Source organism: Phocoena sinus, chromosome 19 (assembly GCF_008692025.1).
Source record: "Phocoena sinus isolate mPhoSin1 chromosome 19, mPhoSin1.pri, whole genome shotgun sequence".
Lineage (NCBI taxonomy): Eukaryota > Metazoa > Chordata > Mammalia > Artiodactyla > Phocoenidae > Phocoena > Phocoena sinus.
The window spans coordinates 15,312,592-15,338,132 of NC_045781.1; the positions used below are offsets into that span (position 1 = coordinate 15,312,592).

General features: G+C 51.3%; 2 protein-coding genes and 1 non-coding gene across 7 annotated transcripts; 2 read left to right on the forward strand and 1 right to left on the reverse strand.

The window, feature by feature from the left end:
- The first annotated feature begins 88 nt into the window (after positions 1-88).
- Positions 89-11,857, forward strand: THAP8 (THAP domain containing 8). 3 transcript variants are annotated; one of them, XM_032614641.1, is made up of 4 exons: positions 89-267; positions 8,912-9,104; positions 9,266-9,658; positions 11,284-11,857. In XM_032614641.1, the coding sequence occupies exons 1-4, from the start codon at positions 185-187 to the stop codon at positions 11,422-11,424; spliced, it is 810 nt and encodes a 269-aa protein (XP_032470532.1). In that variant the 5' UTR covers positions 89-184; the 3' UTR covers positions 11,425-11,857. The 3 variants fall into 3 exon arrangements, with proteins under 3 accessions (XP_032470532.1, XP_032470533.1, XP_032470534.1); XM_032614642.1 differs by having other exon boundaries at positions 89-253; XM_032614643.1 differs by having other exon boundaries at positions 89-253; positions 9,033-9,104.
- A 465-nt stretch (positions 11,858-12,322) lies between these two features.
- Positions 12,323-25,502, forward strand: CLIP3 (CAP-Gly domain containing linker protein 3). 3 transcript variants are annotated; one of them, XR_004347096.1, is made up of 15 exons: positions 13,440-13,540; positions 13,855-14,078; positions 17,089-17,228; positions 17,314-17,407; positions 17,595-17,756; positions 18,169-18,287; positions 18,796-19,032; positions 21,319-21,454; positions 21,594-21,722; positions 22,362-22,505; positions 22,573-22,696; positions 22,904-22,968; positions 23,349-23,421; positions 23,962-24,473; positions 25,426-25,502. XR_004347096.1 is itself a non-coding variant. In XM_032614554.1 (14 exons), the coding sequence occupies exons 2-14, from the start codon at positions 13,913-13,915 to the stop codon at positions 25,326-25,328; spliced, it is 1,623 nt and encodes a 540-aa protein (XP_032470445.1). In that variant the 5' UTR covers positions 12,323-13,540; positions 13,855-13,912; the 3' UTR covers positions 25,329-25,502. The 3 variants fall into 3 exon arrangements, 2 of the variants coding, with proteins under 2 accessions (XP_032470445.1, XP_032470444.1); XM_032614554.1 differs by lacking the exon at positions 23,962-24,473 and having other exon boundaries at positions 12,323-13,540; positions 25,295-25,502; XM_032614553.1 differs by having other exon boundaries at positions 13,387-13,540; positions 23,962-25,502.
- Positions 23,683-23,755, reverse strand: TRNAV-CAC. Its single transcript has one exon. It is a non-coding gene; the product is annotated as a tRNA-Val (tRNA).
- Positions 25,503-25,541: the final 39 nt, after the last annotated feature.

Here is a 25,541-nt window from a genome sequence, read left to right on the forward strand (position 1 = left end):
CCATTTGCCACGTGATGAGGGCGTAGCTGTGGTAACACTGCCTGGCGCGCAGTACGCAGGCACATGACGGGGCCCCTTACGTCAGGCACGCTGCAAGCGCGCAGGCGGGGCGGGGTTCGGCGGCGCCCGGCGAGGACCAAAGTGCGTCTTCAGACCGGGGAAAACCCAGTTGGGTTGGACAGCCATGCCCAAGTACTGCCGGCCTCCGAACTGCTCCAACAATGCGGGCCAACTGGGCGCGGACAACCGCCCGGTGAGCTTCTACAAGTGGGCACAAGCGAGGGGCGGGGCTTGCAGGGAGGCGGGGCCCTGTGGGGGCGGGCCCGAGGGTAAATGCAGCAGTGCGGGGGACCTAGTCCATCTTGCCGGTGTCTGGAAGCAGGGTTAGCAGGTTGAAGAGACCGTGTTCCCAGTGTTTCACTAACAGTAGACACCGCACATGTAAAGGTGCAGATGTGTGAAACAGCAGGGGTAGACGATTAACTGCAGGTAGTGAACGGGGCGAGCGGAGGAATGGGAGGGCCGTGTAGACAGAAGTGAGGTTGGTCCAGGCTCAGAAAGAGCCTACAGTTGCCCACTCGCCATCCCCACGGATTTGAGGCATCTCAAACTCAAAACATCCGAAACCAAGCTCCTGATTTTGTCTCTCCTAAAACCTCCCATATCCTTTATTATCCTAGTTAATAGCTTTCCATCCTTACCGTCTTTCAGGCTAGAAACCCTTAGAGTCATCTTTACTTCTTCTCTTTTCTCACACTTGAGAAAGTAAAATTAGCTTGAACTGTAAAACAAAAAAAACCCAATAACAACAAAAAACCTGCTCTCTTATTTATTTGGCTGGAATGACAGATACGGGAAAAGCTAGCTGAAGAGTTAATAGGAAAAAAATTTTCTATATTTTTCTCAGGGACGTGTTGCAGATGGAAAGTGACAAAACTCCCCTTCTTTTTTTTTTTTTTTGGTACGCGGGCCTCTCACTGTTGTGGCCTCTCCCGTTGCGGAGCACAGGCTCCGGACGAGCAGGCTCAGCGGCCATGGCTCACGGGCCCAGCCGCTCCGCAGCATGTGGGATCCTCCTGGACCAGGGCACGAACCCATGTCCCCTACATCGGCAGGCAGACTCTCAACCACTGCGCCACCAGGGAAGCCCAAAACTCCCCTTCTTTTGAGTGACTGCTGCTTTCTTACTAGGAAGCTTTGTTCTCTAAAATCGTAGGCCATCACAAACTGCTGTTTGAAATTACATCAGTAAGAATGAAACCTCTTACTTAAGGTTTGGAGAAGTTGAGTCACTTTGACACAGAGAAGCAACCTTGATTTACAGTCCAGGTGCAGAGCTTCAGGTAAGGGGTTTCTGGACACAGTATTCCACATCTATCCAAACTTTATTGCTTCCAAGGAGACAGACCCTGGGTCCACTTTGTAATCCAGGTCTGATATTGATCCCTTTACACACAGTTCTGCTTTGCTTTGAGCCTATCCAAACACTGTTTCACTTACATTTCACCTAAATTTCACCTATTCACCAAACCCAAATAATGATAATTTTCCTGTTTGATGAAACTCCCCACAGTATCTCTGGTGTACAGTTCCCTTATTGCTGTGGTAAATAAACCTGACTTCCCTAGACTACATGTTTGTCCCTGGTGGCCTTAGTCTAAGTGGGCCAGGACACATTTCCTCATCCAGTCCATTAGCAAATCCTGTTGGCTCTCCCTTCAAAGTCTATCAGGAATTTACCACTTCTAACCCCCTTCCTTGCCCCCACCCTGGTGTTGGCCAGTGTCACCTCCCGACTGCATGACTGCACTATTTTAGTAGCCTCTCCATTTGTCAGCCTGCTCCCACAGTCTGTTCAGGGCTCAGATCCCCTCCCCAGCTCCCACCTGACTCTGTAAAGACAAGAAGGTGAGGCTGGAGCAGGCAGAGAACAGGCCTACAAAGCCCTACAGGAGCTGGATCCCTACTCTCTGTCTGACCTCATCTCCTCCCTCCTGCCCCTTACTTAACTCCGCTCCAGTGTCACTAGCTTATTCGATGTTCCTCTAGCATGCCAGGCACATTGTTGCCCCAGGACCTTTCCCTGTTCTGAACAGCCTGTGCTGTTCCCTCTGCCTGGAAAGATCTTCCCTTTATGACCACCACTCTGTAAAATGATAACCCTCTCCAAGTACATACATATTCTCCCTATTCGCCTCCTGCTTTATTTTTCCCTTTAACATTTACCACTTTCTGGCATACCACATATTTGATATATTCATTTATTGGCTCCTCCACTGGAATGTCAGCTCCATGAAGGCAGGGATTTTTTTCTGTCTTATTCCCTGCTGTGTCCCCACCACCTAGAACAGTGCCTGGCACGTAGTGGGTGCTCAGTAAATATTTGTTGGATGAATTCAATGAATGCATTTCAGGTGGGCTCCTCAGGAAACTCAGAATGCCATGTCCCAGCTATCCCTTGAGGGACCCTGGTTCAGGGGAGGAGGAGGGCAGAGGAGTCTTTGAACCTAAATCAGTATGTCCAGACTTGCTTTTTAATATATATCACTCTGACATCGTTTATTAAGTCAGCAACTCCGAGTGTCTCCTGTAGTAAGTAAGCTCCTGCTGGACACAAAGGACCCTGACAGATCTTGTTCCTGCCCTGACAAAGCTCATAGATAGGTGCGGGGTCAATCACTGAAGAACTGAGGACACAAGTTGATCCTTTCTCTTCTTCAGCACCACTGCCCCCAATCTAGTCCATTAATCCATCCTTTGACTCTACCCTCCAAAACAGTCCCATCCTGCAGCAATCACAACAAAAGCCCTAACTCCTTGGCAATACAGTTGTAAATGCAAATGACAGAATCCTCACTAAACTATTAGGAAATAAGGAAAGAAAGAAAACCCACCACATTCCTAGTCTGACCACTTCTTATCACCTCTGCTGTCACGGCATAGCCCAGGCTGCCATCATTTCTTTCTTTCTTTCTTTTTTTTTTAATATTCCTTTCTTTATTGATTTTGGCTGTGCTGGGTCTTAGTTGCAGCATGTGGGATATTTAGTTGTGGCATGTGGGATCTTTAGTTATGGCACGCGGACTTCTTAGTTGCATCATGCAGGATATTTAGTTGTGGCATGTGGGATCTTTAGTTGTGGCACGCGGACTTCTTAGTTGCAGCATGTGGACTTCCTAATTGCGGCATGCATGTGGGATCTAGTTCCCTGACCAGGGATCGAACCCGGGCCCCCTGCATTGGGAGCGCGGAGTCTTACCCGTTGGACCGCCAGGGAAGTCCCCATCATTTCTTAATGAGACGCTGTGATAGATGCTTGCTGGTCTCCCTACTTCTACGCTTGCTTCCCTTACAGCGATGACAATAATAACTTGCTTAAAGAGCACTTCCTGTATGCCAGGTAAGTGTTCTAAGTGCTTCACACATAATAATAAGGAGAACGGTGAGAACTGTGCATAGCAGCCAGGCGACCGTATAAAAATCAGTTCATGCCTGTGTTGTTTAAATCCCACCAGTGGCTGCCAGGCTGTTCCTCACACAGGCTGACACATTCCCACCTCAAGGTCCATCCCTGAGTCACTCTTGAAGAAGCCATTTAGCTAAGAGTTTGGTGAGGAGCAGTCTCCAAAGGAGATTCAAGAGAGGGCATGGATGCTAGGAAGGAACAAGGTGAAACACTGAGGGAAGTGGCTGCTAGGAAGTAACTCAAAATTCCTGCCTGGGTGCCAAAGGAAACATTCATTAGTTGTGATTTAGGCCCTTTCAGGAACAAATGACAGTCATCTCTCATGGCAGGGGGAGGTGTCTCACAGGTAGGAATTGCATCTGTCTGGTAGTAACAAATTCCTGAAATAATAGTGGCTTTACCAAATTACGGGGTCTGTAGGAATCAGCGTGGTTAGGTTATGCTACAGTAACAAACTCACAGAATCTCAGTGGCTTACCACAACAAAGGTTTATTCCTCACTCACACTAATGTCCTTTGTCGGCCATTTGTGGCCCTTCTCTACTGTATCTTAATTGGGGATTCAGGCTGAAGGAGCCTCCCCTACCTGGAATATTGGTGGTCTTGTGGGAGGGGGGAAAAGAGAAAGTGGGGAGAATCACCCAATGGCTCCTGGTAAATTGCATATTTAGAAGTGGCCCATATCACTTTTACTTCTTTGGCCACAGCAAGTCTATGGCAAGCGTCAGGTCAGTAGAGTGGAAATGTGTATCTTCGTGTGGGGAAGGGCAGAAAATGTCTTGAACAATAATACAGTTTACCGCAAGGTTTATTTTTCTCTCACATGAAGCAAGTATAGAGGTTGGCAGATGAGCGCTGGTGTGACAGTTCCACAATCATCAGGGATGAGGGTCCCATCTTTCATATCCATCCAGTGGCTGCCAAGTACCTTAGCCATCATGCCCAAACATTTCTGGTAGGGAGAAAAGAGAAGGGACGAAGAGCAAAAGAGACACAACTCTAAACTGAGCTGGTCCCCTTTACAAAGCCTCAGAAATCCCACCCAACGGCGGGTTCTTCATCATTGGTCACCCTCCCAAAACTGCAAAGGAGCCTGGGAAATGTAGTCTTTTGATGGGCAGTTAACCACCCTGAAGACATTCTGAGTTATGTTAGTAAGGAAGAAAAGAAGAACTCCTAGCAGTGCTGTAGATAGAATGGCCAACAAGACTAAAATATTCTATAAAAAAAGGAGGACACTGGCTGTGCACTTAAGGTAGAATTTTAGAGAGAGACATTTCCTATCATAAATGTTGCCATCTAGAGGAACAAAAGAGAATAAAAACAAGACCAAATTAGGAAGAGGTTTTCTATGATATTACTTTCCTCCTTTGCGCCTTGAGCTGCTTCTGATTCCATTTGAGAACCCTCTCACATTTAAGGTACCATCCTAGATGTCTCACCCAACATGAAAGTATTGGCCAGAACTTAGTTACATGGCCCACCTACTGCAAAGGAATCTGGGAGACAGTCGTCTAACAGGGCACATTATGGCCTCAAAAAAGTTGGAGTTTGTTAGTAAGGAAGAAGAGAGTGGACGTGGAGTAATCAGTTGGCAGTCTCTGCCCAGGAGTAGGTAGGAAGTGCTGGTACAAGGGATTTCATGTTCGTGTCCAGGCAGAAGGAGGCTGGTGAGAACATTTGGATCTCAGATTGAGGGTGAAGGAACTGCAGCAGCCAGAGTTCCTGGCTCTGTGCCCTGGGGTTCTGCTCTTTGGATGCCATGCTCTCCTCTGAGTCAGCCCTTCTGTCCTCATTCACCAGCTATCCCCCACTTCTCTCTCTGTCTGCCTTTCGCCTGAGAAGCCTTCCTTTGCTCCCCACCAACAACCTCTGTCCATCCCATCCACCTTCTCCCCACTGGTGGCCTCTTTACTTTCTTATGTGTCTTTCCCAGTGTTTCTTTATGCAAATGCAAGCAAATCTGAACATATGTTCTTGTTTCCCCCTTTATTACTTTGTTAGTTTCCTATGGCTGCTGTTACAAACTCCTGGTGGCTTAAAACAATAGGAATTATTCTCTCACAATCCAGATCGGTTTTACTGGGCCAAAAATCAAGGTGTCAGCAGGGCTGCATTCCCCAGGAGGCTCTAGGAGAAAATCTGTTCCTTGCATCTTCCAGTTTCTGGTGTCCACAGGCATTCCTTGGCTTTTGGCCACATCACTCCAATCTCTGCTTCTGTCGTCACATCGCGTCTCCTCTTTTATCTGTGGTAATATGTTCTTCTGCTTCCCTCTTATAAGAATACGTGCAACTGCTTTTAGGGCCAACCTGGATGATGTAGAGGATAATTTTCCCCATCTCAAGATCCTTAACTTAATCACATCTTTTGTCATGAAATGCAATATTCATAGGCTCTGGGGATTAGGACATGGATGTCTTTTGGGGGACCGTTATTCAGGCTGCCACAATTACTAAAAGCTGATATACTCTATTTGGAACCTTGCTTTTTTCACATAATGTATGCCTGACAATAGCATATCAGTTCATACAGTGCCTTCAGCCTACTTTAGAGCTGCATGGTATTCTTTTGTGTGCATATGCCTGAGTTTATTTGTCCTGTCTCCTATGGATGGGATTGTCCCCCACCCTCTAACACTCCTTACTCTTTAACAAAGAGAGAGCAGGCCTTATAGCCCTCAGCAAGTAAAGATATCAGGTGTTTTTATGGTTAACTCCTATTTATGGAATTGATACTCGTATTCCATTTTCAATTGTGGTTTAAAGTTTCTCTTTTAGGTATCTTCATTTAATACTTAAGTTGGTCAATTTTAAGAAAAATGTTAAGTAAATAATGTCACAGGGCTTCCCTGGTGGCACAGTGGTTGAGAGTCCGCCTGCCGATGCAGGGGACACGGGTTCGTGCCCCGGTCCGGGAAGATCCCACATGCCGCGGAGTGGCTGGGCCCGTGAGCCATGGCTGCTGAGCTTGCACATCCGGAGCCTGTGCTCCACAGCGGGAGAGGCCACAACGGTGAGAGGCCCGCGTACCGCAAAAAAAAAAAGTCACAGATATGGAAGACATTGTGAAGGTGGGATGTGGATGACTGACTGTATTAGTTATCTAATGCTGCTTAAAATAAACCTTTAATGTTTCACAGTTTCTGGCAGCTCCCACAGAACAAACTGGCCAGAACTTAATCATGTGACCACCTCTAGCTGCAAATGAAGCTGGGAAATGAGGTCTTTATTGTGGACAGTCTTGAACCAAGGTCTAAATAGAAAGTGAATTGCTATAAAAGACGGCAAAAAGAGACGTTGGGGACAGTGGCACCAGTTAATGGGTGGCACTACTTCTTATGGACACAGAAGTCGTTGGGCGCCTGTAGAGGGTGCTTTATCAGATAATCCCTATCACTCCCACTGGGAAAGCTTTTATTTAATTCATTAAAAAATAACTTTAAAATTAAAAAAAATTTTAATTGTGGTAAAATACACATAACGTAAAATCTCCCCTCTTAACTATCTTTAAATTCAGTAGTATTAAGCACGTTCACATTGTTGAGCAACCAATCTCCAGAACTTTTTTTTTTTAATTTATTTATTTATTTTTGGCTGCATTGGGTCTTCATTGCCATGCGCAGGATTTCTCTAGCTGCGGCGAGCAGTGGCTTCTCTTGTTGCAGAGCACGGGCTCTAGGCACGCGGGCTTCAGTAGTTGTAGCACGCAGGCTCAGTAGTTGTGGCTCGTGGGCTCTAGAGTGCAGGCTCAGTAGCTGTGGCGCACGCGCTTAGTTGCTCCGTGGCATGTGGGATCTTCCCGGACCAGGGATCGAACCCATGTCCCCTGCGTCGGTAGGCAGATTCTTAACCACTGCACCACCAGGGAAGTCCCTCCAGAACTTCTCCATCTTGCCGAACTGAAACTCTATACCCATTGAACAAGAACTCCCAATTTCCCTCCCCCTCCCCCCAGCCCCTGGCAACCACCGTTCTACTTTCTGTTTCTTTGAATTTGACTACTTTAGATACCCCATATAAGTGGAATCATACAGTATTTGGGTTTTTTGTGACTGGTTCATTTCACTTACCGTAATGTACTCAAGATTCATCCATGTTATAGTATGTGTCAGAATTTCTTTCCTTTTTAAGGCTGAATAATATTTCATTGTATGTATATACCACCTTTTGCTAATCCATTTGTTGATGGACCCTTGGGTTTCTTCCCACTTTTGGCTATTGTAAATAATGCTATTATGCACACGAGTATGCGCATATCTCTTCGAGACTCTGCTTTCAATTTTTAGGGGGTGTGTATCCAGAAGAGGGATTGTTGGATCATATGGTAATTCTATTTTCAATTTTTTGAGGAACAGCCATACATAGAGGCTGCTCCATTTTACATTCCCACCAGCTGTGCACAGCATTCCAGTTTCTGCTCCTCCTTGCCAACACTTGTTATTTTGTGTTTGTTTGTTTTTGTATAGTAGTCATTCTAATGGTTATGAGGTGATATCTTGTGGTTTTGTTTGGCATTTTCCTGATGATAAATGATGTTGAGCATCTTTTCATATGCTGGTTGGCCATTTGTATCTTCTTTGGAGAAGTGTCTATTCAAGTCCTTTGCCCATTTTTTAATCGGGTTATTTGTTGTTGTTAAGTTGTTTAAAAACTTTTTAACATGTTTTCAAGCATACACAAAAAATAGAGTTGTTCAAATGAATCCTCGTGCATCTATCACTCATTTACACCAGTTGTCAACATTTTGCTAATGTTTTTCATCCACCTTCCTCCCATGTACATCTTTAATGTAGTATTTTAAAGTAAATTCCAGACATTAGGTCTTTTATCCATAAATATTTCAGAATATTTTTCCAACAGATGACTATTTAGAAGGTTAAACCAATATAATTATCACACCTAGCAAAATTAACTTCTTACAATCATCTAATACCCAATTCATGCTCAGTTTCCCCCAATCGTATTAAAATGTCTTTTTACAGAATGGCTTGTTGCAGACAAAGTCCACATCTGCCTTTGGACTGATGTTTCTTAAATCTCTTTTAATCTATAATCCCACCCCTACCCCCATGAATATGGGATCTCCCACATTCTAGATTTGTCCAATTCTGTAAACTGCCTCCTGAGGACAGACTGGAGGGGAAGGGAGAGTGACAGTGGGTAAAGAGACCAGGAAGGAGACTGTTGCAAAAACCCAGCCAGGGGAGGCTGGAGGCTGGATGCGAGGGTCAGCGGAGGTGGGAGAGGTGGGCTGATGCTGGGTGTTTAAAAGGTGGAGCCTGAAGAACTGGATGTGAGTAGGAGGTTGAGAGCCTGGTTGGGAGGCAGGGCCAGATTCTGGCCCAGGGGAGGCAGAGGTTTGGAGCTCAGGGACCTCTGGGTGTGCATATCCTCGTGGAGGGGTGGGGTTGGACCTGATCTCGCTGACCCCGCCCCCCGGCAGGTTCCCCCTGAAGGATGGCCCCCGGCTGCAGGCCTGGCTGAGGCACATGGGGTGTGAGCACTGGGTGCCTAGCTGCCACCAGCACCTGTGCAGCGAGCACTTCGCCCCCTCTTGCTTCCAGTGGCGCTGGGGCGTGCGCTACCTGCGGCCGGATGCTGTGCCCTCCATCTTCTCCGGAGCGCCGCCCGCCAAGGTGAGCTCAGGAGAGTCCCATTGCTGGAGTCTGATCCCCCGCCCTCCCCTCTGAGGGAGGTCCCTCCTGCAGGCTGACTCTCAGCCCTCCACTCCTGAGGAATTTTCCTTGGAGTCCGGCCCTGATGTCCTCGATCCCCCAACCCTTGCCTTGTCTTCCAGAGGCAGACGAATTCCCGAAGCACCGAGAAACCAGTCGTGCCTCCAACTCCGCAGGAGGCCACGTCCCTGTCCCCTGGTCCAGCCGTCCCGGCCCCTGGCCCCGTACAGCTTGTGGTGTTGGGGCCAGCATCCGGGGGCCCCGAGGTCCCAGCCACCGTGTTCCTGACTCCCCTGCCGCTTCCGCCGGTTCCCACGGGGCCGCGCCCTGGAGTGTCGGCCCAGCACCCCTGGCTCGGGCTGGGCGCGGCGCTGGGAGCGCTGCAGCGGCGGGTGCGGAGGCTCCAGCGGCGCCATGAGCGGCACCAGGCGCGGCTGCGGGCTCTGGAACAGCTGGCGAAGCAGCTGCGCGCGGAGAGCCTGCTGGCGCCGGCGCACCGGGGCCGGCTGCGCGCGGTGAGTGCCCTGCCTGGCCCACACAGTGGGTGTGCTTTCGGCTAAACTAGAGTCCAGAGTTGAAAGTCAGAACATTTCACCCGTGTTTCCAAATTTCTGGCTTGAAAAAAATCAGTCTGGCAATGCCAAGCAACTATCGGTGGGAGCTGAATAGTGGCTGCTCCATCTATTAATAATATTATAATATTTAAGCAGCCCTTACTCTCTTCTAGACACAGAGTAAATAACTTATTGAAAACTCACTGTGACCTTGATATTGAAACTGCTCGTGTCCCCATTTTCCATATGAAAAAACTGAAGCACAGAGTGGTCCAGTAACTTGCCCAAAGCCAGGCAGTCAGTAAGTTGCAGAGCCAGGATTCAAACCCAGGTGTCTGGCCCCAGAGGAGGCCTGTGCTCCTCTGTGGGAGCACTCCCTGCCTGGCCCCTATAAAGCTTGAGTTTGCAACTCTATACTAGAGTCTCCCAGGCCCTATCTAAGGCCCTTTTGCCCCTATGTTTTACTGCTGAGTATTTTCTGGCGTGGGGAGCGGAGGGGCTCATGTCTTTTTTTATTTGGCCACGCCACGCAGCTTGTGAGGTCTTAGTTCCCCGACCAGGGATCGAATCCGTGCCCCCTGCAGTGGAAGCACAGAGTCCTAACCACTGCACCACCAAGGAATTCCCAAGGGGACCATGTCTTTAAAAATCAAAATTTGACCAGGCCTTTTTCCTGCTTAAAACCCCAGGGTCAAGCTTGAGGTCCCAGGGCCCTTGTTCCTGCCTGGACAAGGGAGGTGGGAGGGGGTTTCAGAAAGCCCCTGAGGTACCTCTGTATCTAAGGTGTCTCAACCTGACAGCCAGTGGGTTGGGCCTGGCCCACAGATATTATTCTTTTGGCCTCAGTAATGCTGTAAAATATTTTCTGGTCTTTCCTGAAGGCTCAGCAGATCTAGCAGCACTGGGTTTGCATCCCCAGATAGTAGCAGTCAGCTAGAGCTGCAGTGGCTGTCCCCGGAGGCTTCATGTTTGAGACTGTGGCCTGAACCATGATGGAGCGCAAGAGGGACATATGAGGGGGTGGGGGTGGGGGCAAGGACATAACTCAGACTCAGGCCTGCGGCTCTTCATGGACCCTGCCAGGGCCCCTGGGCTGACAGTGTCTCTCTCTGCCTCCCCTGTCCCCATTCCATCCCTGTCTCTCAACCTCTTCCTTTCTCTCCCACATTCACCTTTGTCTTTCTGCCCCCATGTCTCTGTCATCACATCTATCTCCCCACTTCCCATGTCTCTCTTCATCTGCATCTTTATCCCCCATATCCATATCCCTGTCTCCCTGCCCCTACATTTCTCCCACCCCCCATATCTGTCTCTCCGTGTCTCTCTTCCCCCACATCTCTCTCCCTGTTTCCCCATACCTCTTTATACCCTCATGAATGTGTCTCTGGTTCTCACATCTCTCTCCTCACATCTCTCTCTGCCCATATCTCTCTCTGTCTCCTGATACCCCCCTCCCACCTCTACCTCCCTGTTCCTCACCATTTCTCCCCCTGCCCCCACTTTTTCCTTCCCTCCTTCCCTCCCCTCACTCCCCTCATTCCCCTGTGTCTTCCATCTCTACTACTTCTTTGCCTGGGACGGCCCAGCTCCCTGGACCTGAGGAGTCCCAAGCCTTCACCATCATCTGTGGAGGGCCTGACATAGCTGTGGTCCTTGCCCAAGCTCCTGCACCTCCCACCCTGGACACCAAGCCTGAGCTCCTGGACACTCAGACTCCCAGTGCATAAGGACCAGGACAGATGACAGAAGACAGAGGAAGAGAGACGCATCAAATGTGGGCTTGGCCCAGCCCCATAACCCATGCCTGGGGCATAGCAGTGCCTCCCCCAGGACCCTGGCTCCCACCACCTCCTCCTAGGGACCCCTTGAACCTTAGGGCTGACCTGGGCCCAAGACCCCTGTCAGCAGTGATTACCCTGGGAACCAGGTCCCAACCCCACCTTCAATCTTTGCAGTCAGTAAAACATTCTCAGAGCAGAGCAAGGGTTGTTTGTTTGGAGAGAGTTGTACCTGGTTCTGAAGAGCCCCTTGTACCCTTTGCCAAGGCTGGTGCCAAGCTGGGGATACAGCAGTGAACACAGCTGACAGAAGTCCTGTCCTCGTGGTGCTCACTTTCTGCTTGAGCAGAAGATGAACTAGTAAATAAACAGTATAATTCCAGGTTGTGATAAGTGCCATAAAGACTGAATGAAAATGTAATGGGCTGGGTGGGAGGGAGGACTCTCTAAGGAGACAATGTTTGAGCAGACACCTGATGATGAGAAGGAGCTGGCCTGGAAGGCACGTGGACTGGATGTTCCAGGGAGAAGAACGGCCTCTGCACATACCCTACCATCTAAGGTATAAGCCGGAGGAAGACAGTGTTGCTATGGCGAACACTGAAGCAGGGAAGGGAGTGAGTGTGTGTGAGGAGGGTGGGGTTGGGATGCAATGTTAGATAGAGCAGAAAAGGTCTCATTGGAAAGGTACCAATAAGCGAAAGCCTAAAAGAGAGGAGTAAGGGAACCAGGTATCTGGGGAAAGAGCATTCCAGGCAGAAGGAACGCCAGTGCAGAGGTCCTGGGGTGAGGAGGAACAAGGAGGCCAGGGTGGTTAGAGTGGAGTGACTGAGGGGGAGAGTGAGAGGAGGTGAGATTGGAGAGATGACAGGGAAGTTCACACAGGGACTTGTGGGTTGTGGTTGAGACATTGGCTGTTACCTGCAGTGAGGTGCAGCAAGCAGATGCCTTTAGGAAGGTCTTGATGTGATAGGTGTTAATAGGTCCCTCTGGCTGCATATTGGAGTGTTGTGGCGAGCTGCCATAGTCCAGGTGGGAGAGGATGAAGGATGGACCAGGATTAGGGCCTGGGACTGGGGTGAGGGATGAAATTCTGGAAAAATCTTAATGGAGCTACTGGGCCTGCACATTAGAAGGATGAGAGGTGGAAGGCAAAGTCAGCTAGCCCTGTTCAGGCTGGGATGATTGTGGACAGTGCAGGCCACAGCCAGTCAGGTGTGACAGCCCAGCCAGGATGATGGGGCCAGGAAGGCCTCATCCCTGGGCTGGCTCCTGGAGGCCTTTCTGGGGGGAGGAGTCCATTGACAGATCTATCCCCTAGGCACTGCCAAAGCCATGTAGCACGGTGATTAAAAGCCCAGGCTCTATAGCCAGGCCACTGGGATTCAAGTCTTAGCTCCATTACCTGTTTGCTGTATGCCCTTGGGTAAATGGCTTAACTTCTCTGGGTAAGTGCTGTGTGCGCACTATGTGATAATGACAATGACAATGACGGTGATTATAGGAGTCTCCACAAAATCATCCCTCTGAGACATCCCTTGTCTAGGGTGGACATGGAGTAGAGGTCAGGTCTGATATGTCAGAGAGAGAAAACACCCACCACTACCACACATCGAGACCCCTGCCCAAACTGGTCTGGTTTGCAGGCCTTCGCAAAGGCGCTATCACAGCGGGATGGACAATAATCCATGTGCCCGTTTTCCCATCCCTCTCTTTTTGCCCTTGTCCCTGCTTCATCTCTCTCCTTCTGTCTCCATGCCTCACATCCTTCTTCGTGGCCATTTCTTCTACTCCCCGTCCTCGGTGTCTACACCCTTCCCTCCGCTGCCTCCAGCCGTTTCATCAATGCGAGCAGCCTCGCAGTGTCTCCGCCCCCGCGCCTGGTTGGGGGTGACAGCGCATGCGCCGTCAGCGCCCCTCCCTCTCCACCCCCATCCCCCGTCGGCGACCGGGCCTCGTCCCCTTCTCTCTGTCTTCTTCTCCCCCATCACTTCCCCAGACACTGGCACCCCATTACTCCAGTTTCCCCGGTTTCAGCTTTGGTCTCCAGCCCCAGACACCCGAGGTAAGATGGGTAGAGGGGAGGCCCGCGGAGAAGGGGAGGGGCAAAGCATCCTGCATCCTGAGATAAACAAACCGGGGGAGGGGGCGGCCTAGACTGAGGGCCCTGACGCGGGAGGAGAAGAATGGGGGACTGGCCTGGGGGAAGTGGTAGGCGTTGGGCCCACAAACCAGCGTCCTCTGATGGGTGACTGGCGTCCCTATGATTGCCCAAAATCCAGAGCTGGGGGCGTGGGAGCCACCCGGAGCCCGGTGAGCGTCTGGGGGGCTCAGATTCCGGAGACTGGGGCACCCTCTCTAGCTGACCTCTGCCCCCAGGATTTGCCTGAAGGCCACCTCCAACTCTGCACCTGCCCACTGAGGGCCACCAAGGACCATGACTAAGACAGATCCCGCCCCGATGGCCCCGCCGCTCAGGGCGGAGGGAGAAGAGGAGGAGGAGGAGGATGAGCCTGTCCCAGAGCCCCCCAGCCCCACCCAGGAGCGCCGGCAGAAGCCTGTTGTGCACCCCTCGGCACCTGCCCCCCTCCCCAAGGACTACGGTAACCACCCTCCCCACTCAGCAATATGGCCTGGAGCCTTGGGTTGCCAGGGAGGTTTGGCTGAACTCTGCTGGTGGAGATGGTGGGAGGAATCTGGAGGATTTGAAGGTGTTCTGGAGGAGTCGTGGCCCTTGGATTCCCCCCCCTTCATTAATTCATTCACCCACTGGAGAATGGAATTGGGATAATCATAATTTTTGGTTCATGACACATCATTCAGTCATTTAGTCATTAAACAAGCATTTTTGGAAAGCCTGCTATGGACCTAGGAACTGGGGGCACAGCATGGAGCAAGACAGATCTAGTCTTTGCCTAAGAGAAGTCACAGGCCTCAATGACAACCACACAAATAAGTATAAAAATATAAGTACATAATTACAAGACTTGATGAGAATTGTGTTTGCTAAGAACCGAATTCTGCAAGAGCTTTTTAAGATATGCTTTCCCTGAGGAAGGAACATTTGAGGGAGACTCAAGGATGAATTGAGGGTTAACAAGGGACAAGATTAGGGGAAGGGGGTCCCAGGCAAGGTAACCGCAGGAGTAAAGGCTCTGAGGTAGGAAGATGTAGAGCTGAGAGGGTGGCCTCTTGGAGAAAAGGAAAGTGTCTACTCGTTCACCAAGCACTGTTTATCCATCACTGCTACTCCGTGACAAGCCTTGTGCTAGGAGATGGAGATTTAATGGTGAGCAATCCAGGCATGATCCCTGCTCTCAGGAGAGAAGGCAAGACTGAGCAAGTAACAGGTATATAAATCGGATAAGTTCAGATTGGAGTGGATGCTATGAAAGAAATAAAAGATGGAGATATAATAGAGAATGACTAGGGGGCAGCACCTTGAGACAGAGTGGTCAGGGTGGGTCTTTGACGAGGTGGCATTTAGGCTGAGACCCAGAGCATGAGGAGGAATCAGCCATAGGAGAGCTGGAGAAAGAGTGTTCCAGGCTGTAAGCAGCAAGTGCAAAAACCCTGAGGCAGGACTGAGCTTGGAGCAGAAGGAAAATCCTGGTGTTGCTGTTAGGGAGTGATTGGAGCTGAGATGAGAGGTTGGCAATGGCTAGATCTGGAAGGGCCTTAAAGGCTACTGTGAGAACTTTGGATATATTCTAAGTGTGATGGCGGGGGAGAGCAGTTTGTGGGGGGGCAGGTCTGATTTATATTTTTAAAAGCTCCCTCTGGCTACTGGGTAGAGAGGGTGGAGCTCAGCCAGAATTAGATATAGGAGGAGGCTTTTAAAAGATGTTGGCTGGGAATCCCCGGCAGCTGTAAGTTCGGAAATGAGGTTCCAAGTTCAGAGAGTAGGTGTCATCAGGATAGGGCAGGAGGGGTGGCATCTGTGGACATGTCACCCACTAGAGGTGGGTCAGAGAGGCCATAAGTTGCCCTCAGTCTGATAGAAAAATAAGAACGTTATCTGGGTGTCTAGGGCCGGGTATCCACCCTGGGAAACTGGAAAATCTCCACTGGAAATGTGGCTGGATGTGGCTGGGACCTGTGGCCTGCTGGGAACTCAAAGAGTCTAGGGTATCTGCCCCCTGTCCCCAGGAATCCTGCCTGTAGAACAAGGAGGGTTTCGTCACAGAATGTGAAGAAATCTGAAAATGTAGTCTAGGACAGAGAGAGGGCTAAGGTGGACTCCAAGAGGAACTCGTGTATTTATTAAATTTGTACATTAATTCAGCTAGACTGACAGAGCGCCTCCTGCATGGATAAGGGAGTGAACAAGGCAGCCTGGAAACGTCCTAGTGAGGGGGACAAGCAAGAAAGGAAGAGAATGAGGAAGAAGAGAAAGAGAGGAAAAGAGGGGGGGAGGAAGGAGTAAACAAGTAATGTTAAGTAGTGATTTTTTTCTTCTTTTTTTTCTTTTGGCCACGCCGCGTGGCATATGGGGATCTTAGTTCCCTGACCAGGGATCGAACCCAGGCCCCCTGCATAGGAAGCACAGTGTCTTAACCGCTGGACCACCAGGGAAGTCCCTAAGTAGTGATATTTTTAAAGAAATGAAAAAGGGCAAGAGATAAAGAAAGGCAGAAGTGCTGATTTAGCCAGGGTGGTCTGGGGAGGCCTCTCTGAAGCCTTAGGAAGATCTCAGGGAAGACGGGCCCAGGCAGGAAAAACAGCAAGCACAAAGCCCTGAGAGAGGAATTTGCCTGGCGAGTTGGAAGGACAGAAGGAGGTCAGTGTGGCTGGGGGGGGAACGAGTGAGGGGGAGAGGGCAGAGAACAGATGAGGCCAGTTTGTGCAGGGCCTGTGGGCCAGGCTGAGGATTTGGGTCTGTACTCTGAGTGTGATGGGAGCCAGGGCAGGCTTAGCCAAGGAGAGCTGTGCTGTGACTGGGGTTTTAAAAAGAGCACACAGGCTGCTTCTGGGAGACACGTTCTATGCGGTACGTCCCTGGGCCCTGTGTCATCTGGTCATTCGTTTGCTCATCCGTTCAACATGCACTGGGCTCCTGCCTTGTGCCAGCCCTGTGCTGGGTGCTGACGTTACTACAAGGCAACACTCTAAAGGGGGGAGGGAGATGGAAGTTCCTCTGGGTACCCCCTGGCTGGCCACGGGTTGGATCCTGCCCATGGATCCATTTTATGTGGACTGCACAGTAATTGAAATTTGGGGAGATTTTTCATAAAAACCGTGACTTCCGGCTTTTTAATTTTCTTTACCCTGGAGATTTGGCTAAACCATGCCCTGACGGGGCAACATGTGCTAGAGCAGTAGCCCCCTTGGGCATGCAGACTCCTTACCACACTCTTGTTTCATGGGGTGGAGTTTGCTGCTATATGATCTTCCAGTTTTTCAAGACACACCCGGCATCCACATTTTTATGTGAGACCTGATTTTGAAACCTCCCGCTGGCCACACAGAAAGTGCCTGTGGCCCATGTGCCACCAGTGTCAGACTCTGTATTAGAAGGTTTTAAAGGTCTAGAGCTCCTCTGCCTTAGGATGGAAGGAGGGGGGGTCAGTCCACAGTTTGCCTGGGGTGATCTTGGACCTCTCACCACCCCAGCCTTCACCTTCTTCGACCCCAACGACCCTGCCTGCCAGGAGATTCTGTTTGACCCGCAGACCACCATCCCTGAGCTGTTCGCCATCGTGCGCCAGTGGGTGCCCCAAGTCCAGCACAAGATTGATGTCATTGGCAATGAGGTGAGAGCGCTGGGGAAGCGAGGGAGGAGAGGAAGGGGATCCTCACGTGTTTGGGTAACCCTCCCTGGTCCCCTGGTACTCCCAGATTCTGCGTCGAGGCTGCCACGTGAATGATCGTGATGGGCTGACCGACATGACACTGCTCCATTATGCGTGCAAGGCGGGGGCCCACGGAGTAGGTGAGGGTCCAAACCCCCAAACCTAACTGCCACGCCCAACACTCTCAGAACCCCGGCCCTCAGACCTCCATCCTGGACCCCACAGCCTAAGATCCCAAAGTGCAGTCCCTAAATCCCTGGGCCTTCCCCATGCCTTGGGCCCACACTCTGGAGGAGGGAACCCAAGCTGACCTGGGCTGTCACGCAGGGGACCCCGCGGCGGCTGTACGCCTCTCGCAGCAGCTGCTGGCACTGGGCGCAGACGTGACCCTGCGCAGCCGCTGGACCAACATGAACGCACTTCACTACGCGGCCTATTTTGACGTGCCGGATCTCGTGCGCGTGCTACTGAAGGGTGCACGGCCCCGAGGTGAGGAGGAAGGGCCGGGTTGGGAGGGGCAGGACCTAGGCGAGGACGGGGGGGCTGGAAGCAGAAGGAGGGTACCCAGGTGTTGGGGGAGGAGACGAGTGAGAAGGCGGGGAAGGTGACTGATGGGGCCTGGCATGGGAGGCCAGGGTGGGAGGCGGGAGGCGAAAGGTGCGGGAGAAGGAGTTCAGGGGTCCAAAACGTCAGGGCCTGGCGGGAGCTGGTTGGGAGGGGGGTGGCCGAGGAGGGGCGGGGCTCTGTGTCAGAGGCTGCCGTGGCGGGGGGTGGGGGGTGCGGGCTGGGGCCTGCGGGTTAAGAGATGGATGAAGAGGTGGACTTTGGAGGCTGGAAGGCAGCGGGAGGGCTGGGGTGCTGAGGGCGCTCACCCGGAACCCTCCTCTCACCCACTTCCCAGTGGTGAACTCCACGTGCAGTGACTTCAACCATGGCTCAGCCCTGCACATCGCTGCCTCCAACCTGTGCCTGGGCGCGGCCAAATGTTTGCTGGAACACGGTGCCAACCCGGCGCTTCGGGTACTGCCACCCTGGCCCAGTCCTGTTACCTTCCTTCTCTTTCCTCCCCAACCGCTTTCTGGCCAGCAGGCCTCTGCAGAGGATGGGAGCGGGGGAGGGGGCGGGGCAGGACCACTTGAGTTTCTTGAAGCTCTCATTCCCCATTGGCCCAGTTGGATCCTTAACCCGGTACCACAGGAGCCCATTTTCAGTGTTTGTCCTTCACATGGCCCCATTCCGGGCTTGGGGTCTTGGCCCTGAGGGCATGACCTACAGCACTGGAGTGGGACCTTCATTCCCTATTGGCTCCATACTTGACATCCCCAACCTGAGGTCTCAGGGGTGGACTTCCCTGGGGATCGTGGGCTGTACCTTAATGCCCCACCCCTTCCTCTTTCCAAGTCGGCCCAGGGTATGACCTACTCCCACCTCTGCCTCACCTCGACCCGGGGTTCTGGGGGTATGGGCTCATTGGGAGTGCAGCCTATGCCGCTGAGTCTTTGCTCCCTCTCTTCCTGTTGGCCCCCAGAACCGAAAGGGACAGGTGCCAGCGGAGGTGGTCCCAGACCCCATGGACATGTCCCTGGACAAGGCAGAGGCGGCGCTGGTGGCCAAGGAGCTGCGGACGCTACTGGAGGAGGCTGTGCCGCTCTCCTGCGCCCTCCCCAAGGTTACGCTACCCAACTATGACAACGTCCCAGGCAATCTCATGCTCAGTGCACTGGGCCTGCGCCTGGGAGACCGCGTGCTACTGGATGGCCAGAAGGTCAGGGACTGGAGCAGGGAAGGGCGGGCAGGACTCAGCCCTTATCCCTCAGAGCTGGGTCTTTGGGCAGAGTGCAGACTCTCCCCTTTGCCTGCCCACCCTCCCAGTCATGCATACAGTATTCATTTTGTCTAACAGTTGTTCTGTGAGTGCCTCCTTTGTGCCCCACCCAAGCTGAGCTCTCAGTCCAAGGGGGAAGACAGATCCACCTCCTGACAGTGACAGCCCAGAGCTGTCACGGCTCACGAGGAAGCACATGCAGAGTGATCAGCACAACTCTGCCCCATTTGGGTCCCCCTGGGCCTTGTGGTTCCCATCCAGGGGCCACTTGTGTTCCCAGAGTGGTCAATACTTTGCTCACTTGAAGATGCTGAGGAATGAGCCAGGAGAAGAAAGGGAGAAGGGGGCCCTAGGGAGGGGGAGCAGGTATAAAGTCCCAGAGGACAGAGAGATCTTTATTCATCCAATCATTCCAAGTTTGATTCATTTACCTGGTGTCCCTCAGGCTCCATGCTGGACCCAGCCTGTCCTTGGGGTAAAGGCCTGTGTTAGCCCCAGCCCTGCTCTCATAGAACTCCATTTCTATTGAGGAAGAGACAGTCAATAAAGTATACCCATAGTTAAGATAATTTCCAGTAGCAACAAAGGCTTTGAAAACCATTAAATGCTTGGATTTAATAAATTGGCCCTAGCTGAGGGCCGAGGTGGTTTTAGCTAAGGTCTTCTGAGAAGGCTTCTCTGAGGAGGTGATATCTGAGCTGAGAAGGGAAGGAGCTCACCTTGCAAAAATATGGAGACAGAGGAGAACGCAGGTACAAAGTCCCAGAGGAGGGGAGGGGTAGTGTGACTGGAGGGGAGTTATCTAGGGAGGGTGAAGTGGAGACATTAGAAGGGGCTGGATCTCACCAGACCTGCAGGCCACTGGAGTGAATTTGAATTTTGTTTCTTTGTACAGTGAGAAGCCATAAAAGTCACATTTTGTTTCGTAATCAAGAGTTTTGCGTGCATCAGCCCCATCTGGAAAGTTTCTGTACATGATTTAATCAAATCAGTGTGACAATTTTGAAAGCAGGATGGGTTGATTCTCTCCATTTTACAATATCGAAGACTGTAAGAAGCCCGAAAGGTGAAACTCTTTGTCTGAAGACATGTAATAACAATCTCTGCCTGTAGAGAAGCAGCATAGCACAGTGGTTATGAACTCAGGCTCAGGGATTTGCTCAGGCAAATCTCAGCTTTGCCACTTACCAGCTGTGGGGCCAGTGATTTCACCTCTGGGCATCAGTTTCTTCATCTGTAAAATGGGGCTGATAGTACCCACTTGAGGGGGGTTGTTTGAGGTTTATTTTATTTTATTTTATTTTTTTAAATTAATTTGTATTGGCATATAGTTGATTTACAATGTTGTGTTAGTTTCTGCTGACCAGCAAAGTGAATCAGTTATGTATATACATATATCCACTCTCTTTTAAGATTATTTTCGAGGTTTAAATTAGTTAAAATGTGTAAAGCCCTTAGAATAGGGCTTGGCTCTGTGGTGCCAGGCACTGTTCTGATCCCCACACCAACTCTCCAAAGTAGGCACTATTATTTAGCCCATTTTATAGATAAGGAACTGAGGCTTAGAGCAGTGAAGAAGCCTCTCACAAATAATAACCACACTCACTGCAGCTAAGCAACTTCACATATATTAAAAATGTTTCCACCGAATAACCAGCCTCTGAGGTGGACTGTTATCCCCATTTTCCAAATGAAACTGAGGCCCCGTGATGTCCCTTTACCGAAGTTACAGGATAATAATAGGCAACACTTACTGATCCCTTACTCAGCACCAGGCCCTGTTCTGAGGGCTTTTGTGTCTCTAGCATTCATGTCCAGTAGACCTTTCTGTGAGATTGGAAATGTTCTATGTCCGTGTAGTCCAGTGAACTAGCCATGAGCCACATGTGGATATTAAGCACTTGAAATGTGGCTAGTGTGATTGGAGAAATGATATTTTAATTTAATTTTAGTTAATTTAAATCGTCATGTGTGGTTAGTGGCCGTTTACTGCGTTGGACAGCGCAGCTCTGTAACAATCCTGTAAGGTGGGTGAGATTTCTGTTCCCATTTCGCAGATGAGGACATTGAGGCACAGTTAAGTTATACAACCAGTGAATGGTGATGTCCAAGCTGAGATTTAAGCCTGGGGCTCCCTCATCCATCCCACCATGCTGCCTGTGTGCCGGTGACCTTATCATGGCCTCTCAAGGCGCACCCAAGCCATATCCTCCCTTGTTTCCTCAGACGGGCACACTGCGGTTCTGCGGTACCACGGAGTTCGCCAGCGGCCAGTGGGTGGGCGTGGAACTGGATGAACCTGAGGGCAAGAATGATGGCAGTGTTGGGGGTGTCCGGTACTTCATCTGCCCTCCCAAGCAGGGTCAGTCCCACTGGGGCCCAGAAGGTGATGGTGGGGTCCACTCAGTAGTTCTGCTGCTGAGTGCTGGGGTTGGGAGGTGATGAGGGGGGTCAGAGGGCAGAGGCTTGGACAACTTCCAGCCCAGGCTCTGTCCCCCCAGGTCTCTTTGCCTCTGTGTCCAAGATCTCCAAGGCAGTGGATGCACCTCCCTCATCTGTCACCTCCACACCGCGGACTCCCCGGATGGACTTCTCCCGTGTCACAGGCAAAGGCCGCAGGGAACACAAAGGTCAGAGGGGGAGCCCTAGGAGTGACGAGAGCCATTCTTGAGGATATTCTGTGGATAGCCCAGCTTCTGTGACTCAGTTTCTCCTCAGGCTCAAACTCCCATTTTAGAAGATGACCTCTGAGTTCCTGACTTTTGTGCCTCAGTTTCTCCTTTGACTCAGTACTGGTCCCACCCAGTTCTTGCAAGGACCTGTGTGTTCCCTGCCCCCTATGACTTAGTTTCCCCTTAGACCCAAAGGTTTTCTCCCAGTTTTAGGGAAGAATCTATGGGGTTCCTGGCTTTAGTGACTTGATTTATCCTCAGACCTAACTCTCCCCTTCATTTTAAAAGGACAGTTTCTGGGTTTCTGACTTCTGAGACTCAGTTTTTCCCTTGGCCCAAATATCTTCAACTTTGAGAAAGAGTTTTGAGGTTCTGTAGATTCTTGACTTAGTTGTCCCTCAGGCCCAAAGCCCCCACCCCCATTCTCTGGCAGCTGGGATTGTTTCCTTTCAAGCCCACCCCCCAACCCCATTTCAGGGGAAGGCTCATCTCATTTGAACCAGGATAGTTTCTACCTTGTGGCTTTCTGGGTGACATGGGGCCCCCAGGGCTGGCATCTGGAGGCCTCACCCTCACCCCTTGTCCCCTTCCTGCCAGGTAAGAAGAAGCCCTCATCATCCCCATCTCTGGGCAGCCTGCAGCAGCGTGAAGGAGCTAAGGCTGAGGTTGGAGACCAAGTCCTCGTCGCAGGCCAGAAGCAAGGGATCGTGCGTTTCTATGGGAAGACAGACTTTGCCCCAGGTGAGGATAGCTATCTGGGCTGGGGGCAGGCAGGGCCTTGAGGCATCCTGACACTCTCCTGTTGCAGGTTACTGGTACGGCATAGAGCTAGACCAGCCCACCGGCAAACATGATGGCTCTGTCTTTGGTGTCCGGTACTTCACCTGCCCCCCACGGCATGGAGTCTTTGCACCAGCATCTCGAATTCAGAGGTGAGCCCAAACTCTGGTCACAACTCAGGGCACCACCCGGAATCCTGATCCCCTGCTTGGATGTCTCCTCCTCTTGGACCAGGAGGACAGTGTGGATATCCACCCCCACACCCTAGCTCTTTCGTCGTAGGCCCCCCGGGGCTCCGCTCCTGGTCAGACCCTGGCCTCTTGCGGCTCTGACTCCTCCCACTCCTCGTGTCTCCCCAGGATTGGTGGATCCACTGACCCCGCTGGGGATAATGTTGGAGCCAAAAAAGTACATCAAGTGACAAGTGAGTTGGGGGCTGGCTGTGGGAGGAGTGTGGATTTGGGGATAGGAAGAAAGGTCTTGGGTCCTCAGGTATATGCTGGTGACAGAATCTCCAGTATTTAATTGGGGACACAGGGTCCAGGAAAATGATGAGACAGGATCCCAAAAAGGATGGGCACTATAGGGATGGGGGTGTTAACGACAAGGCTCTGAGCAGGCACCGGACACATGGGTAGGTCTTGGAGGACACAGGGAATATTATTGACAAGAGGTCTAGATGACTATTGGGAATGTAGGATATTGGGGACATGGATAAATATTAATGAAAAAGAGTCTGGGTAGATATTGAGGACAGAGGTCGGTCTATCATGCCCTCACCTGAGACCTTGCCCTTCCCTTCAGTGACGCAGCCCAAACGCACCTTCACAACAGTCCGGACCCCAAAGGACATCGCATCAGAGAACTCCATCTCCAGGTACGTAGCAACCCTTGGTCCCCCTCTCCTGTGGGATATTCAGGGAGAGGCATCCACCAGGCCATTGGACACAGGGAGTCTGGACTTCTGGGTTGGGGCTGGAAATAGAAGTTAGGAAAACATACGACTAGTTAGCTTACCCAGAAGCAGTCTTTAGGGAGTGAGGCCCCATAGTGAATTCTGGTGACTTCAACTTTTATTTGGCTGCGCCGGGTCTTAGTTGTGGCATACGGGATCTTCACTGCGGCATGCGGGATCTAGTTCCCTGAGCAGGGATCGAACCTGGGCCCCCTGTGTTGTGAGCACAGAGTCTTAACCACTGGACCACCAGGGAAATCCCTGGTGACTTCCAACTTTTAAGGGGCAGGTAAAAGAGGCAGAACACCTTCGGCTCCACGGGAGCCTGAGAGGGCACAGCTGGAGAGACAGAGGCAGAATCCAGAAAGGCCAAATCCCAGACACTCGGGGAAGAGCTGGGCGGTGATGGATCCAGATGCTCCCGCATCCTGCACCAGCGTGTGACACAGTTCTCTTCCCCAGGTTGCTCTTCTGTTGCTGGTTTCCCTGGATGCTGAGGGCGGAGATGCAGTCTTAGAGGCTCTGGACATCTGAGAGAGACACAGAGCCTCCTCTAGCATCTCCTGACACAAGGAGCCCCCGAGTCACCCTGAGATAGAGATTCCCAGTAACACATCCAGAATAGAGACCCCCATTAGCCAGCCCTCGATCACTGAGGCCCCATTATTAACAGACTCCCTCATGATAACCCCCCAAATACAGACCCTATGTTACCCAGAAAGAGATTCCCTAAGTGTAGTACCTTCAGGCTAGTCCCAACCCCTCAGAGGAGATTCCCCCAATAACAGGTTTCCACATCACCCCAAATGACGGTGACTTTCTCTACATAATGCTCCACAGCAGAACATTCCTGAGTCACTAGTCACTGGATCAGAACCCTTCCCTCTTAACAAAGACCCCCCCCCCTTCCACCATCAAGTCCCCTTGAAAGAAACACCTCCAAAGCAAGAGTAACAAACCCACATTTAATATCAGTCCCCTCAAGATGTTGTGACCTCCGTGGTCACCCCAAACCCCCTACACTGCAATCAGAGACTCCCTCCATTAACGAACGCCCCTGCTCTTACCCCTTAAGAAGAGACCCACATTAACCAGCCCACTGTCACCCCCAATTTACAGATACCAAAACAGTACTGGAAGTGCTAATTACAGGACCCCCAAGTCTTCCTATCCTCTGCACCCTCAAGAAACCCCCAGTGCCTTGTACGAAGCCCACCCCATGCGGCCCACAGCACCTGTGCTGGCCAGGCTCCCAGAAAATTCTCTATTTTTAAAGTAATTATTTCCCCCTTTGGGGGGACCCCAAAATTTGGAGGTCCCATTCTGGGACTCTGAGGATCCCAAACCCCAGAGTACATGTCCTAAACTCCCCTGTGCCCCCAAGTCCTAGAGCCCCTAGGAGACCCCAAAGCCCTAACTCCCAGGATCCCCAAATCATGGAATCCCCAAATCCCCAGGGAATCCCAAATTAAAAAAATCCAATCCCAAGCCCCCAGGAAACCTCAATCATGGAGGTTCTTGTGCCTGGGATGGAGGAGATATGCATCCTGGGCCCCCAGGGCACCTCAAGCCCTATTCATAGGCACCAGAAACCCCAAACAGGAATTCTCATCCCTGGAAACCAGAGGACTTCAATGCCCTGAGTCCATGGATCTCAAGACACCCAAATTCCAAGAGCCCCAGCCCCAAGGGAACCCCAAATCCTCAAGCCTCCATCTCATACATGAGGGACATCAAGGCCTTGAGGGGATCCCAAATCCTGGAGTCCCCATTTCAATCTACATTCTGGTCACAGGTCCAAAACACCAAATCTAAGTTACTGGCCCTGAAGGACCTCAGAGCACCCTGGCCAGACTAACAGCCCGACGGAGACCCTGAAGGCCCAGGGGTCCAGGGCAGACCTGGGGCCCTGAAAACCAAGGACAGCTCACGACTGCCCCTTCACTGCATGTCCCCAAACTCAGCATGACCCCTACCCCCTTCAATAAAGACGTTTCTACGGCTCTCTGTGTCGGGTCGGTGTTTAGGGAGTTTACCGCCCT

Bases quoted from the DNA above. Each gene is read 5' to 3' on its own strand.
- THAP8 (XM_032614641.1), top strand. From the start codon at position 185: ATGCCCAAGTACTGCCGGCCTCCGAACTGCTCCAACAATGCGGGCCAA. The intron at 268-8,911 runs GTGGGCACAAGC...GCCCCCCGGCAG, and splicing joins CGCCCGGTGAGCTTCTACAA to GTTCCCCCTGAAGGATGGCC. The intron at 9,105-9,265 runs GTGAGCTCAGGA...CTTGTCTTCCAG, and splicing joins CCGGAGCGCCGCCCGCCAAG to AGGCAGACGAATTCCCGAAG.
- CLIP3 (XM_032614553.1), top strand. From the start codon at position 13,913: ATGACTAAGACAGATCCCGCCCCGATGGCCCCGCCGCTCAGGGCGGAG. The intron at 14,079-17,088 runs GTAACCACCCTC...TCACCACCCCAG, and splicing joins CCCCCTCCCCAAGGACTACG to CCTTCACCTTCTTCGACCCC. The intron at 21,723-22,361 runs GTCAGAGGGGGA...CCTTCCTGCCAG, and splicing joins AGGCCGCAGGGAACACAAAG to GTAAGAAGAAGCCCTCATCA.